At 46.3% G+C, this 14948-nt stretch overlaps 2 protein-coding genes across 2 annotated transcripts; one reads left to right on the top strand and one right to left on the bottom strand.

Moving 5' to 3' along the window:
• Positions 1–8702: 8702 nt before the first annotated feature.
• LOC147828545 (small cysteine and glycine repeat-containing protein 7-like) lies at positions 8703–9094 on the bottom strand. The gene has a single exon (XM_087209327.1). The coding sequence runs from the start codon at positions 9046–9048 to the stop codon at positions 8719–8721; it is 330 nt and encodes a 109-aa protein (XP_087065453.1). The 5' UTR covers positions 9049–9094; the 3' UTR covers positions 8703–8718.
• A 344-nt stretch (positions 9095–9438) lies between these two features.
• On the top strand, positions 9439–12215 carry LOC147828546 (uncharacterized). Its single transcript, XM_087209326.1, has 2 exons — positions 9439–9784; positions 11062–12215. The coding sequence occupies exon 2, from the start codon at positions 11502–11504 to the stop codon at positions 11829–11831; it is 330 nt and encodes a 109-aa protein (XP_087065452.1). The 5' UTR covers positions 9439–9784; positions 11062–11501; the 3' UTR covers positions 11832–12215.
• Positions 12216–14948: the final 2733 nt, after the last annotated feature.

The following is a 14948-nucleotide window of genomic DNA, read 5'->3' on the forward strand; positions in this document are numbered from 1 at the left end:
CTAGTTTTCCTGTCATCTTTCCTTTATTTTATTCATTTATATTTTAGGTTTCTCATACAAGAGAAAATGTGATATGTAACTTTCTTGGCCTGGCTTATTTTGCAGATCTCAGTGCTTTGTAAGAGCATAGGGGTCCTGAGACTGAAGAATCTGAGAATCATTTCCCTGCCTTTCTCCACCCTGTGTTTACCATGTGGATGTGCTTTTCTAAATCCCCTCCACCACCTGGATGAGGGACAGCCACAGGGTGCTCTCACCTGAGGAGTAAAGGAAAGCAGTGCTTTCTAGACTGAAAGGAAGTTCAGAGAGCAAATAGTTTGAGGGGTGCAGTGTCCTCAGGGATTCACAGAGCACATGGCCAAGGAAAGCCTCTGAGGCCAGAGTTAAAAAGGCTGATTGGCTTTAAGTTATTTCTTGAACATATTGGGATCTTTTCTGGGTAGTACTTCAACATCCAGTGGAACTAGGGTTTTGCCAAATCAGTTGTGGTAAGTTGGACGATTCCTCTTCTGTGGGCCATTATCTTTGTGAGTTTTGCGTAGCCCTGCGGCAGCAGGCATCAGGTTGGGGAGTCTCTGGGGGAGCAGTGGAGATTCCTGGGGCCGGTGAAGCTTCCCCTCGTGGCTGCCTTGTGCCAGCTTTAGCGTCAAGACTGGACCTACAAACCTGACTCATGCAAGAAGCATTCATGAGGAGGCAGGAGGTTGCTTGTGAGAAGACAGATCTGAGCACTGTGGGCTTCCCCAGTGAAGTGATTTCAGTAATTCCCTCCATGAGTTCACTGGAGTCAGGGCTTCTCTCCTAGGCAGCAGAAACTGAGATATTTGCCAGCCTAAAGGTAGGAGCCTCTTCGGACCACGGCATCCAGACCAGTGCTGGATAGAGTGAATTCTGGAAGCCACTTCCTGTAGGGTAGGTCTTGTGTTCTTCTGTTGCTGAATGCTCTTGTAAAATGTTCCCTGGAGAAGTATCAAGGGAAACACAATTGGTCTAGGAAAATTATTAGTGAGCAAGAAAATGTCAATAGGCAGATGCGTTTCCCTGGCTAATCTATTCTAAGGCTGGCTGTGTTTGAAAATAGGGATACGTCCTTTGCTAAACATCTTCAGGGGGTGGGACTGAGATAAGTTTAGCTACACTGAAAATAAGTGATTTCATGAGACAAAGGTGTCTGGCAGGGAGATAAACAGGAGGAGTCTGAAGTTTTCCTACAGAGGCTGAAATACGCAACGAGGAAGCGGTCATGTGCCCTCCCGCTCTCCTCAGGCTGGTTTATAAGGCGTCTCCCAGCAGCAGGGGGCGCCAGACTCCCTCTGCCTCCTGAGTCCTCTCTCCGCTCCTCGCCTGAGTCCTCTCTACTGACACCATGGGTTGCGGTGGCTGTGGAGGTTGTGGTGGCTGCGGTGGCGGCTGCGGCGGCTGCGGTGGCTGCGGTGGCTGCGGTGGCGGCTGCGGTGGCTGCTGTGGCTGCTGTAGCTGCTGCTGCAAACCTGTGGTCGTCTACTGCTGCCGCCGCACCTGCTGTCGCTCCTGTGGCTGCGGCTCCTGTGGCTGCGGCTGTGGGAAGGGCTGTTGCCAGCAGAAGAGCTGCTGCTGCCAGCAGAAGTGCGGCTGCAGGAAGCAGTGCTGCTGCTAGGCGGCCGCCCCGCTGTGTTCCTGGGACAGAGACCCGGGGACTCCCCTCCGACCTCTTCCCCTGCTCTCCCTGTGCTCGCGGTATCCCGGGACTTGTGCCCTTGGCCTGGGACTCTGCTCCTGCATCCCGGGTTCCTGGCTTTTCTGTCTCGGCGCCGCCAGGCTTCCCGTCTGAGCACTTTCCTGTCTGGTCACCAGCAGCCAGCACCGGGCGTGGGACAGCCCGGCCCCTAAAGAAGCCCACACCCCGAGCTCAGTCGGAAGGGCACAGGGTCCCGCATGCTCTTTTGTACACGAGATTATTTCCTTCCCACATTTGTCCCTTTATCTCTGCAACTTTTCTCTCTCTCTCCTCTTGTTTCTCAGCAGTCATTTAAGATTTCCTAATAAATACATATTTATCACTGAAAATTTCTCTTTGTCTTTCTTTGGTGTGACCATATGCAACCTCTCCAAACCTCTCAATCCTTCTTAAGAGTCCGCTGGCAGAGGGCAGTGGGGCCAGAGAACAGAGCTCCTGCCTCTGCTGTCCACACATGCACTCCAGGTGCCAAAGCACAGGCGATGCCTGAATGTCTGCTTCTTCTATCTCCTCTGAGGTAGAGTTTGAGTGAGGGGTTTAGGTTACAACTGGGCGGCATCCGCAGGTACATTTTAAATTCTATTATAGCCACAAAGAAACAATTCAAGGAAATCTGAGTCTAATTCATTACTAAACTATGGCTATGGAGTGACACCACTAGCTTGGGATTTTCTTTTTTTTTCTTTTTTTCCCCCATTAAGTTTATTGGTACATTTTCGGTATACAATACAGTTATATTCATCATTGGGATCTTGTACCATTACATGAGCCTCTTGGTTCTTATTTTTTTTCCCCTTCCCTTGCCCTCCCTTCACCCCCTCCACCCTTCCCTATTTGCAAAGACCTTGTTTCCATTTTTTTTCCTCTTCTCATATTTTTTCTTTTCTCTTTATTCCCTTCCCCTACCCCTTCCAATTCCCCTGCTCTTTTAGACCTTTTCTTCCTGTTACACAATATCAGTTATACATTTTAAAAATTACAATATCAAGATCTAGGAGACATTACCACAGATTTTACAGAATTTAAAAGGATATAGAAAGTATATTACAAAAACCTTTTTTGAAATAAATTTGACAACTTCTAAGAAGTACCTTGGAAGACAAATTAATGAAACTAACTCTGGAGGAAATATAAAATTTGAATAGCATCTATTAAAGAAAGTATATTCCTAGCTTGAAAACCTACCTATATGACAACAGCAGGCTCATAAACATTTTAACTGACAAATTCTATCAAACATTTAAAGCAGAAAAAAGAAGGAACACTTCTCCCCTCATTTTAGGAACTCAACATTGTGCTAATCCTAAAACTGGATAAAGATAATAGAAGAAAAAAGTATGAACATAGATAGAAATTTGTTTGACAAAACAAACTATTGGAAGTCAGATCTGGCAGTATGTAGAAAGTGGTTTTGTTACAGAGATGGTAGTGTTGGTTCAGCATTGGAAGATCCACCCCCAAAAGTCATCATTTTAACAGAGGAAAGGAAAAAGCCATATGACCCTGTCACTAGTTGGAGAAAAAGTATGGGACTAAATTCTACAGCTGTTCATGGTAAAAGCTATCAGGAGACTAGAAATAGAACAGAAACTTCTCAACAGATGAAAGACATGTACTCCATACTTTCAGTGAGAATGCCTTATATAAATGGAGAAGATACAATGCTTTCTCCTTAAGGTGGGGAACCAGGGCAGATACGCTTACTCTTTATCTGTCCATTAAACTTTGAAACCTAGTCCCCACCAAAATAGTCTGGCAATAAAATGATACAATTAGGATAGGATTGGCACGGCAGAAGCAAAATCTTTTTATGTAGATGAAATGATCATCTACAGAGAAAATACTAAGAAATCTCTAGGAGCCCCTAGAACTTGTATTTGAATTTGGCAGGATTAGAAAACACAAGGTATATATAAAAATTCAGGTCTGTGTATCCTTGCTATAAATGAAGAATTGGATATTGAAATTTAAAAGTTATGTAGCAGTACAAAGGACCTAGAAAAGTTTAAAAAAAAAGTGTTGGAAGACGTTTAGTACCTAATTTTAAGACTTCTTCTAAAGCTACAGTAATCAAGGCAGTGTTGGTGTAAGGAAAGACATATAGATCATTTGAATAAAACAGAGAATCTAGAAATAGAACCATACATATATGGTCCACTGAGTTTTTTTTTTTGGTACCAGGGATCGAACTCGGGTCCTTGCGCTTGTGCAGCAGGTGGCGAAACCACTGAGCTAAATCCCTGGCGGTCCACTGAGTTTTGAAAGATTATTTAACATTAGCATTTTATAGAATATAAACTCGATTCAAGAGCCGAGGAAGAGATAGTGTTTTCAGAAACGGCACTAGAACACCTGGTATCCATATGTAAAAAATTAACCTCAACCCTTTTTTGCCATACATGAAAATAACTTGAAGGGATCTATGAACCTAAATATGAAAACCTAAAAGTATAAAACTTTAAGAAGAAATTATAAGGGAAAATATTTATGAATTCAGGGTAGGCAAGAACTACCTAGGATACAAAAAACATGATGTATAAAAGAAAAAAATTGATAAATGAGATTCCATCAAAATTTAGAACTTTAAATGACATCATTAAAATGAAAAGTAGTCCTTAAAAGACCATATTTACAATGCATATAACCTATGACCAGAATATATAAAGAACTCTTACAGCTCATTAATAGACAATCCAATTAAAAAGTAGACACAAGATGATAAATAGCCAGTACAGCACAAGGAATGGTGTGTAACACTAGAATCAGAAAAATACTAATCAGCACAATAACAAGATTGAATTATACACTCATTAGAGTGATGAAGTTAAAAGTTTTTAAAGCCTTGTCATGATTTCTTCTTTTTGTTGGATTCTCCCCCTTTGTGTTTAATTTGTCACACCCAATGGATTCATTCTGCTGGGTTTCCTGGGGTTGTGATCCTCATTGTCTTTTCCTAAGGTATTGTCTAAAATTTTTTGGAGTGCCGGTTTGGTATTCATGAAGTTCCTGAGGTGCTCTTTGTCATGAAGGTATCTTATTTCTCCATCAACTTTGAAAGATAGTTTTGCAGGGTACATCAATCTGGGTTGGAGGCTGTTTTCCTTTAGGGCTTGAAATACACCACTCCAAGCTCTTCTTGCCTTGAGGGTTTGCTTTGAGAAGTCTGCTGTGATTCTGATGGGCTTTCCTTTGTATGTGATTTGTTTCTTTTCTCTCACTGCTTGTACAATTTTGTTCTTCTGTTGGATTTCTGGAATCCTAACTATTATATGCCTATGTGTAGATTTTTTTTGATTAAGGCTAGCTGGAGTCCTATATGCCTCACTTATCTGTATGTCAAGTTCTTTTCCCCTCCTTGGGAAATTTTCTGCCATCACTTCTGTGAACAGTTTTTTAATGTCATCTGGACTCTCTCCTCTTTCTTCATTGACTCCAATCAGTCTTATGTTATCCTTCTTTGCTTCGTCTAGCAGCTGCTGGATTGATTTCTCATGTTCCCTTACAATTTTAAAGCAACTTTTCTTTTCCTGGTCACTAATTGCAATCTTATCTTCTATATGTGAAATTCTATCCTCACATTGGTTCATTCTGCTGTGCAGACTTTCGATGGAGTTTTTAATCTCTTGGAAATCTGTTTGTATCTGTTTTATGGATTCCATTTGTTTCCTATGTTGGGATTCCATCATGTTCCTCAGATACTCTATTTTTTTAATCTGTGTCCTCTCTAGATTTATTAATCATGTCTTGCACCATGAGCACAATCTTTGCTGTTATCTGAGTAATTATTTCTGATTTCATTTTTCTCAGATCCTCTTTTGTTGCCAGTTCAGAGAGTCCAGGTGGTTGAGTATCAGATTGTTCCATCTCGTTTCCCTTTGGGGTTGCTGTAGGTGATCTGGAACTCTGTTTTTGAGGCTTGCTTATGTGTTTTCTCATTTTCACAGTGTGGGGGGGTGTTTCTGGCGCCCACGTGGCTCACCTTCCCTAGGGAGCTTCCTTCCGGGTGCTGGGACTGGCTCACTTTCTCTGCCCTAGGAGCCTGGGATGGAGGCAGGGACCTTCCTTCCAGGTTCTGGGACTGGCTGAGCTTCTCTGCCTGTGGTCTGGTGGTCCGGTGTCCTCTGCATCTTTGTAATGTGGAACCTGGTGGCTGTACAGAGGAACGGGGCAGGGGGGGTGTCCAGTGGATTGTTGCTGGGGTGTGGGCTGATTCGATGTGTTCCATGAGACTAGCTTGGGATTTTCATGTCCTGGGCCATTTATTCTGGGCCAGAGGAATGATTCTCAATACAAATACTGTTTTATTTTTTGTCCCTATAAATTCAGCCAGGCAGGCACATTTAAACTTACATCTCAAACATATCTAAACTATTGTGAGTTATGGTTTCAGAACATAAATTGTGGACGGCAATGAAGACATTTTAGCTCATAAAAAAAAGAGTCACAAAACATTGACACCTTAAATGTTTGTCCTTCATTGATGTAATTTTGCTGATGATCTGTGTTCACTTCCACATGCACTTTGGTTTTGTTTCCCGTAACCATTATACATTTGGGCTTCTTTTCCACAGCATAATTGCTCCTATTTAGCACAAGAATTGTGTCTTGGTGTCCCCAGTAGGACCCAGGACCATGCCTGCAATGGCACAATCATTAAACTGCAGTGGTACGCTGCCTTCTGAACTTAGAGCCTGCCTCCCTGATGGCCAGTTGCCTGGGGGATAAGGGTAGGTTCTGCTAGAAGTGCCCTGCTTGTCTTTATCTCACTGAGACTCTTAAAGGAAACAAGGAAATCCCCTGGTGCACCGTGCTTCTGACGTGCACCATGGCCCCACAAGGAGCCCTGGGGTCTCCCCTCGCTTGGTGCTCCTCACCTGTCTGGCTGAGTGCTGTCCTCTGGGGCTTCCTCCAATGTGACCCTGGCTGGCATGCAGTGACTCCAGCTCTCTAGGACTTGTGAGTACAAGCTGTTTCCTTCTCCTGACCCTCTCCTCTGCCTCCTCTTGTGACCGTACCTGACATGATTTGCAAAAGATACAATGCAGCCAGGTGTGGTGGCATAGGCATGTCATGCCAGCACTCTGGGAGACTGAGGCAGGAGGCTGGGAGGCTCAAGCCCAGCCTGGGAAATTTGGCAACTTAGTGAGATCTTGTCTCAAAAAACAAAACAAAACAAAGCAAACAAACGACACTAAGGATGCAGCTCAGTGAGGTCTATCCCTAGTACCACAAGGAACGAAAAGGACATAGCGTGCGTGCACTCAGCCTCTTGCGCTCCTTTCCAAACAGATCATGGCAATGCTGTGAAGACACACAGAAGACCCACACAGCTCACATCTACTTGTGTGGACTGAGACAAGATTACACTTCCGGGAAGTGGGGCCGGGAGCACAGGAACCTAAGAAGGGCTGGAGCTTGGATCCTAGGAGGGGCTCCTTGTCCCACAAGTGGGCTGGTCAACATTACTGTGGGAAAAGGGCTCAAGGCACTGCAGTGGGGAGAAGCTTTGTAGGGTATGCTGGGAGAACTTGAGCTGCTGTTCTGACCTTTCCCTCCTGGCCCAGGACAGCTCCAGGGGGAGTGGGTGGGAGTGGAGGGGAAGGATGAATCACAGGCCCGGGGATGATCCTAGGCTGAGGGAACTCAGGGGGCTCTGGGAGCCTGAGCACAGTAGAGGCCTGGGCCACCTGCACGTGAGAACGGAAATGGAGATGGAGACAGTTGAGTGTCCAAGCCAGGTTGTCACTGCGAGTCCTGGAGGCCCATCCACACCCTCCTGCAGCCCCATCTGCTGAGCCCCCACTTGGAAGGACAGCTGGCTTTCCCTGGGCTCCCCTTTGGGCGTCTTACTGTGGTCTATATTGAACCGGTCCTTCCTTCATCAATGCCCTTCCACTGGGTCCGTTCAGTCTATGTCCACTCCTGTCTTGTGCCAGGCTCTGGTTGAGGGACAAGGACACCTGATTGGGCCCTCTGGGACTACTGCAAAGATGTGTTCCTGTGATGATTCCCATGGAGCTCTGTTTCCCTTGGCCTCAGCCTCACTTGGGAGCTCAGCTGGGAGCCCTTCCCCCACCTCCTATTACTCTGTCTTTGCTGCTAAATAAGTGCTACAGGGCCAGGAAAAGGATCAGGAGCACTGAGGGACAGTAGTAGAAGAAAGGTAGCTCGGAATGTATTTTTTTATGCATTTGGATACCTTCAGCGGGCAAGTGTGAGCTTTCTATTACTGTAACAAATGTCTGAGGTAGTCTGCTTATAAAGAGCAAGCTTCATCTTGGCTCATGGTTTCAGACTTTGTAGTCCTCCTTGGCCCCATGGCTGTGAGCTTTACCCTGTGTCAGGGCAGCTTGAGGAGCATGTGGGAGGGTAAAACTGCTCACCTCTGGTTATTAGGAGAAAAAGAGAAGAAGAGAGGGGCTGCAGTTCCATTTCCCATGCTAGGACACACTCCCAATGCCTGGAAGACCTCCCGGTGGGATTATTCATCACTAATGTATCTACCTCTATTAGAAGTGATAGATTTACCTTTTAACTCTTTGCACATGTAACATTGGCCTTATTGGTTGAGTGAAAACTTGTTTTTCCTTATGCAAAGATAGATTAGATAATGGAAAGTGAATAAGAGATACAAGAGATTTCTCCTTGAGGCTGATCTGGTGTGATTTATTAAGACAAGAGTTGTGTATCCAGATGTGCCCATGCAATGGCAAAAACAGGACGTTAAGACAAAGAGGCGTTTTCAGAAAGTGTCACAGTGACTCTCTTGACTGCATTCTGTCAAGGTGGTTGGTGATCCACAGGGAGGGCTTCACAGTTAGTACTTCGGTTGGTGATTATTAAGTGGTGGCAGGAGCAGGCCACCGCAGAAATGTGAGACTCCCATGGGTGGTGACAGGCTCGGGTCATGCTCATGACCTGCACCAGAGGAGGGGACAGAAAGGAAACTTACCCGTGGCAGTCACCTGCGGCCCCTGCCCAGGAACAGAGCCCGAAGCCGCCTAGCAGCAGCACTGCTTCCTGCAGCCGCACTTCTGCTGGCAGCAGCAGCTCTTCTGCTGGCAACAGCCCTTCCCACAGCCGCAGCCACGGGAGCCGCAGCCACAGGAGCGACAGCAGGTGCGGCGGCAGCAGCAGACCACGGGGGTGCTGCAGCAGCCCCCACAGCACCCGCAGCAGCAGGGGCAGCATCCAGAGCAGCAGCCCACGCGGTAGCACCTGCAGCTGGTGCAGCTGGTGCAGCCACCGCAGCCGCCACAGTCGCCACAGCTGCCACAGCCGCCACAGCCACCGCTGCAGCCACCACAACCCCCACGGCCACAGCACCCCATGGTGTCAGTAGAGAGGACTCAGGCGAGGCGAGGAGCGGAGAGAGGACTCAGGAGACAGAGGGAGTCTGGCGCCCCCTGCTGCTGGGAGACGCCTTATATACCAGCTCCGAGGAGAGCGGGGAGGGCACATGACCGCTTCCTTGTTGTTATTTGACCTTGTGCTACACCGCAAGACTCTCACCAACCTTTATTTACTTCCTTTTTCAGATCTCTTTGTCATCTACACATTTTCAGTGTTGCTGTTTCCTCAAAGTATCGCCTAGTATAAGCAAAAACTTCCGGGGCAGCAGTCTGAGAGCCAAGGACAGGAGAAAGCTGTCAAAGTAATGGGCAGCCTTCTCCCTCTCCCCACAGTGCCCAGATACAGGCCCGTGGGTGTGAGCAGGGTCGGGGCTTCCGAACCCCCAGGGGAATCAGGAGCCGGGAGCAGGTGGACCTTGGGCTTCTGTGACGTTGGTAAGCGAAGCTGAAGGCACATCCCTGACCTCAGAGAGATTGCCTGGGATGTGACACTGGTGACCAGGGTGTGAACGGGGAAGGACACATTCCAAGGTCACTGGCGCAGCCGGATTCCCTCTTCACCCTTACAGAACAGTGGGATCAGGGGCTGGAATGTGCACTCGTACCTCTCTGTTCGCAGCATACCTCTGTGGTTCGCCGGCTGCACACCTAAGGGCTGTTGTAAAAGCCCGGGTCAATCACTGCAGGAGCCGCCACGTCGGCGCCGCAATCCTTGGTATGTTTTGCTTGGGGTAAGGCATTACTTTTGGTCATGATTGGATAATACTGACGGATGTGTGAGAGACACACTTTGGGGCTAAAGAGTCCAACCTGGGCTGTCGCAGGCGCAGGCGCAGGCTCCGGGTGCTGGAGGTGGAGATGGCACGACGAGGGCTGAGGGAGGGGCCGGTGGGGAGGGCGGAGTGCACCGCTGCGAGAGGAAGAGCACCCCTGTGGCTCACGGTGGGGTTTGGGGACCGCTACAAGCGGGTGTTTAAACACCTGTGAAGACGTTTCAAGTGTCAGTGGCACTCTCCTCCAGGCGTGCTGAGGTGGGGTCCTGCATCCACCACTGGAAGTTCAGGGGACAGTCATCAGGGCCTTTCCTGGTGGGCAGAGCCTCCACCCTTCGTTCTGTAACAGGCTCATTTTCCCAGCCCAGTGTGGGTGTACTCCAGGGATTTCAGCAAGAGGAGAGGCTGGAAGTCCCTTGGCGTGAATGCCATTGCGTATTGGCGACCCCAGCCCATCTTGTGGTATTTGGACTGCACGGCGCTTGAAAGGGCTCTGGGGTTGCTTGAACTGAGTGGGGATGCCGTGGAGGTGGGCATGTGTGGGAAGAATCAAAGCTGCCGAGGAGAACAGCTCAACAGGATTTGCGAGAGCAGACACAGGACTGAGAGAGAGAGGAGTCAAAGGTGACTGTCATGGAGCGACCGTGTATGGAGCAGGAGCAGAGGAGGAAACACTTTGTTTGGTGGAGGGTTGGCGAACAAGTAGGGAAAATTCTGACCTGAGCGTGTAGCTTGTAACACTGGAGGTACCTGTGGGACCCCAGAGGGGAGAACATGGAGCCAAGGGTTGGCTATGAAGAGATTAGGGTTTTGGAGGACATTTAGAGCTGGAGTCACACATGTGAGGAACTAAGCAGAGAAGGCCCCTGTGGAAATGAATGCATGGTTACGAACTTGACCTGTCAGGGAGGAAGTAGAGTGTGAGGAGGGAATGGAACATCGCATCCAGGCTTTTAATAGGGAATCAAGGGCACTTAAAAAGAGAAAGAATAGTGTCATTTCCTATGAATTTTTGTTTTGGGGAAATATAGCAGGGAACATACTCACCCCAAACAAACAATGTGTTCCAGGGCTGGGGATTTAGCTCAGTGCTGCCGCTGCCTGCCTTGCAAGCACAAGGTCCTGAGTTTGATCCCCAGTAACAAAAACCAACCAACCAACCAAACAAACAAAACAATGTGTTCCATTTGGATGCTCATAATTTTCCTTTGGATTTAAGTGTTTCTGTGAAGAGGGTGATTTCAACTGGATGCATGCAGAGAAGACCACTGAGCAATGAAAAAGAGCTGGCAGCAACCCAGAGTCTCTACTTAATTCAAAATCTAAAAGATTCAATTGTGTGGGAATGAAAATGAAGACAAATGTTAGTGTCTCCTGGTTTATTTCTAAATTGGATGAAAAGGAAAAGGTAATATTAGCAAAGGCATTGAATGAAAAGAAGTCGGGAAGGCTGTAAACAAGGAAGATCACTAACAACCTGGTTCGGAAACTGCATTGGCGGCAACAAAGAAGAGAGGGAGGTCATGTGCCCTGGGTCGCTTCCCTTCCCTTTCTCAGCTGGTACATAAGGGGCCCCAGCAGCAGGGGGCGCCAGACTCCCTCTGTCTCCTGAGTCCTCTCTCCGCTCCTCGCCTCGCCTGAGTCCTCTCTACTGACACCATGGGGTGCTGTGGCTGTGGGGGTTGTGGTGGCTGCAGCGGTGGCTGTGGCAGCTGTGGCAGCTGTGGCGACTGTGGCGGCTGCGGTGGCTGCACCAGCTGCACCAGCTGCAGGTGCTACCGCGTGGGCTGCTGCTCTGGATGCTGCCCCTGCTGCTGCGGGTGCTGTGGGGGCTGCTGCAGCACCCCCGTGGTCTGCTGCTGCCGCCGCACCTGCTGTCGCTCCTGTGGCTGCGGCTCCCGTGGCTGCGGCTGTGGGAAGGGCTGTTGCCAGCAGAAGAGCTGCTGCTGCCAGCAGAAGTGCGGCTGCAGGAAGCAGTGCTGCTGCTAGGTGCTCGCTCAGCTTTTGGGCTGGGGTAGCAGGTGACTATTAGTTTGTCAGACTTCCATCCTTTTCTTCTTCATGTACATTCTTCCATCCCTGATCCTGTTTTTCTTCAGTGTTTCAAGTCCTTCCACCCAAAACATTTCCAAACTGCTAGGAATCATCTCCTGGAAAAAGTATGCTTGAGCCCAGCACCTCAAAAGTCTTGGACCTCGGCTAAATGAGCCACCTGTCCTAGGTGAAGAGTATTGGCTGCCACTCAGTCCCCTCTGTTCTACTTTTCCTTCTCTGCATGCAATCTCTCTTTTTTTCTTTTTTACCTCTATGTTGTGAATTACATAATATTGTCCAAATTTCCTCATAAAATAAAGTATAAGCCTATAAAAAGTACTTTTTGTGTTCTCTTTTTTTTTTAACCACATTAATCTTTGTCTTTCCTGAAAGTTGAGAGATTTTCGTTTTCAAATAAACCCTTTGAAACACTTGGAATGGTGGCATCATGAGAAAAGGGTCAGGCCTCTGGGGACCAAAACTTTCCCCTTGGTGGATCACCCCATCGTCTCTGAAAACTGCCCTTCTGTGCATCCCCAGGGTGTATTTCCTGCAGCCAGTGTTGGAGCCTATTTTATTAATCTAATAGAACACGACCCTTCAGTCATAGCTCAACACACCAAGCATGGGCACAGCTAGCAAGACCCCAGTACAGAATTGAATGGCATGATCAAGGCTATTTGGATTTTGTTGGTTTTTACGTAATTTATTCAGTCAAGTACAGGAATTAAAACTGTATTTTGAAGCCAGGCATATCTAATCCCATCACTCTGGGAGGCTGAAGTAGGAGGATCACAGTCTTAGCAAGTTAGCAAGGAGGAGCCTAGTCTTAGCAATTTAGGAGGGGGAGGAAAAAGAAGAAGGGGAAGGAGAGCAAGAAGAGGTATCCATCTGGCACATGTTGAGTTGGAGATGTCTATTAGACAGACATCCAAATGGAAATGCAGAAGAGTAGGCAGATGAGATCTGAAGTTTGGGAAAAATCAAGGCTTGAGCTATCATTTTTGAGACATCTATGTACAAATGTAGAGACTGCATGAAATCAAACAATGTGGAGGGAAAGCAGCTTCAAGGACTTAACCTTAAGGCTGTCCAAGGTTAAAACCTTTGAGAGGAGAGGACAGCAAAGGAGACAGAAAGGAGCAGTGGGTGAGTTAGAGGGAAGTCAAGAGTGTGTGATGTCCTTGAAGTCATACGAGACTCCTCGGGGACAGAGAGCAAGTGAAGTAGGTGAGTCCTGATGGCTGTGACTGCCTGATTAGCCAAGGTGACGTCAGTGTTGAACGTGACAGGCAGAGGACTGAGAACAAAAGGTTGATAGGAATGGTGAAAAGGTATGAAAAGAAGAATTAGAGGTAGGGATATATACAATTTTTCCAAAAATTTTGCTTTAAAAGGAAGAAATGACTTAATCTCACATACAATGTTAATCAAAACAACCTACAACAGAATGCCTACTCTTTGAATATGTAATTTTAAAAGGTAAGATCAGATGTGTGCTCAGGAAGGAGCAAGGAAGAGGTTTCTAGGTATTGGGAGTGTTCTCTTTCCCGGGTGGTAAGCAGTGGGGTATTTATCGTATAATTAACTGTTATAAAGATTTGTTATTTGTTGAACAGTACATTTATTTTATGCACTCCTCTCCATATGTGTTATAGTTCAAAGTGCTACAAAGTCAAGAGATTCATAAGATCACATGTATGAAAAGACAACAGATAATATCTCTACTGAGTCACAAACATATTTAGGAAGGAATATTCCAAATTACATGTAGATTAAATATGATTTAGAATGACCAAAAGAGTGTATGTACTATGTCTGATTCCTAGGTGAACATTTTTACCTTTCTGTTTGTTAAAAACAGAATCTTCAAATCATAAAATATTAAGGATTAGAGCAGAAAAAAAGGATTCAAAAAAGTATAACCACCGAACTATCACACCCCGAAATAATAACACTTTCTTAATATCATCTGGCTGGTGATTCAATTTCTCTGAGTTTTCAGTGCATTTTTAGCTTTATTGTATAGGTCAGGATTCAAATAGGAGTCACATATTGACACTGACTGACAGATTCCTTAAAACACTATCTCTCTTTCTCCCATTAATTTTATTTGTTGAAAAAAATGATAGAGTTTTCTAGATTCTGGTGTTTTTTAGTTCTGTTTGTGGATCCCATTTAATGAGTTCTTCTGTCATTCCTGCTTCCTGTAAACTCTTAGTTTACTGTAGCAGTGCTTTTACCATTTTAGTGATGAATGACTTCTTTGCCTTTATTTTTACCATTCTCCTTTTTAAATTCCTCTCTACTTTCTTGAATTGTTGTATAAATAGTTTTCCATATTACATACCTCCTTCCTCTTTCTTGGACAGAAATTGTGTAATCTACTTCTGATATTTTAGTTGTTTCCCTCGAAATGTTAACATATTAGCGAAACAAAGCAGTGTCATATCAAGGGTGGTGGTGGTCAGAGTACTCTGCTCTGAATACAGGAAGAACGGGGCGGGGTACTATCTGTAGAGAATTTAAAAACAATAGTAAAACGGATGAAAAAATGGTCTGCATTTTATTGTTGCTATACATCAGCAATGCTAAAAACAGTGGTAATGAAGGACTCTTCTCTTCCAGGTGTGCTGTTTGTCCCCTCCTCCTTGGTATGCCACTTGTTTTAATCCATTCTCTGTTGCTGTAACAAAATCCCTGAGACCAGAGAGTTTACAGATAAGTAACGTTTATTTGGCTCATGGTTCTGGGGCCAGAATGTTGAAGGGTATGGCACTGGCATCCATGTGGATCTGGTGAGCATCTTCCTACTGCGTGACGATGAAGTAGGGGCATCATACCACCATGGAGCAGGCGTGCTGGCTTGGTTCTCTCTTCCTTTTCTTTTAAAGTCATTAATGCCATCATGGTGCCCCTCCTTGATGCTCTCATCTCATTCCGGTCTCCTTCCAAGGAGTCCACCTCCAAATACCATCAGCATACGAGCTCAGGGACTACATTTCTAGCACAGGAACACCTGAAGGACACGTTCAAACCATAGCATCACCGAACAGTGTCTAATCAACATCT

The sequence above is a fragment of the Heterocephalus glaber genome, unplaced genomic scaffold, assembly GCF_053883595.1.
Source record: "Heterocephalus glaber isolate CG9 unplaced genomic scaffold, H.glaber_assembly_v1.0 deba00001004, whole genome shotgun sequence".
NCBI classification, from domain to species: Eukaryota; Metazoa; Chordata; class Mammalia; order Rodentia; family Bathyergidae; genus Heterocephalus; species Heterocephalus glaber.

Coding starts and splice junctions, on each gene's coding strand:
- LOC147828545 (XM_087209327.1), bottom strand. CDS start 9,048: ATGGGGTGCTGTGGCCGTGGGGGTTGTGGTGGCTGCAGCGGTGGCTGT.
- LOC147828546 (XM_087209326.1), top strand. CDS start 11,502: ATGGGGTGCTGTGGCTGTGGGGGTTGTGGTGGCTGCAGCGGTGGCTGT.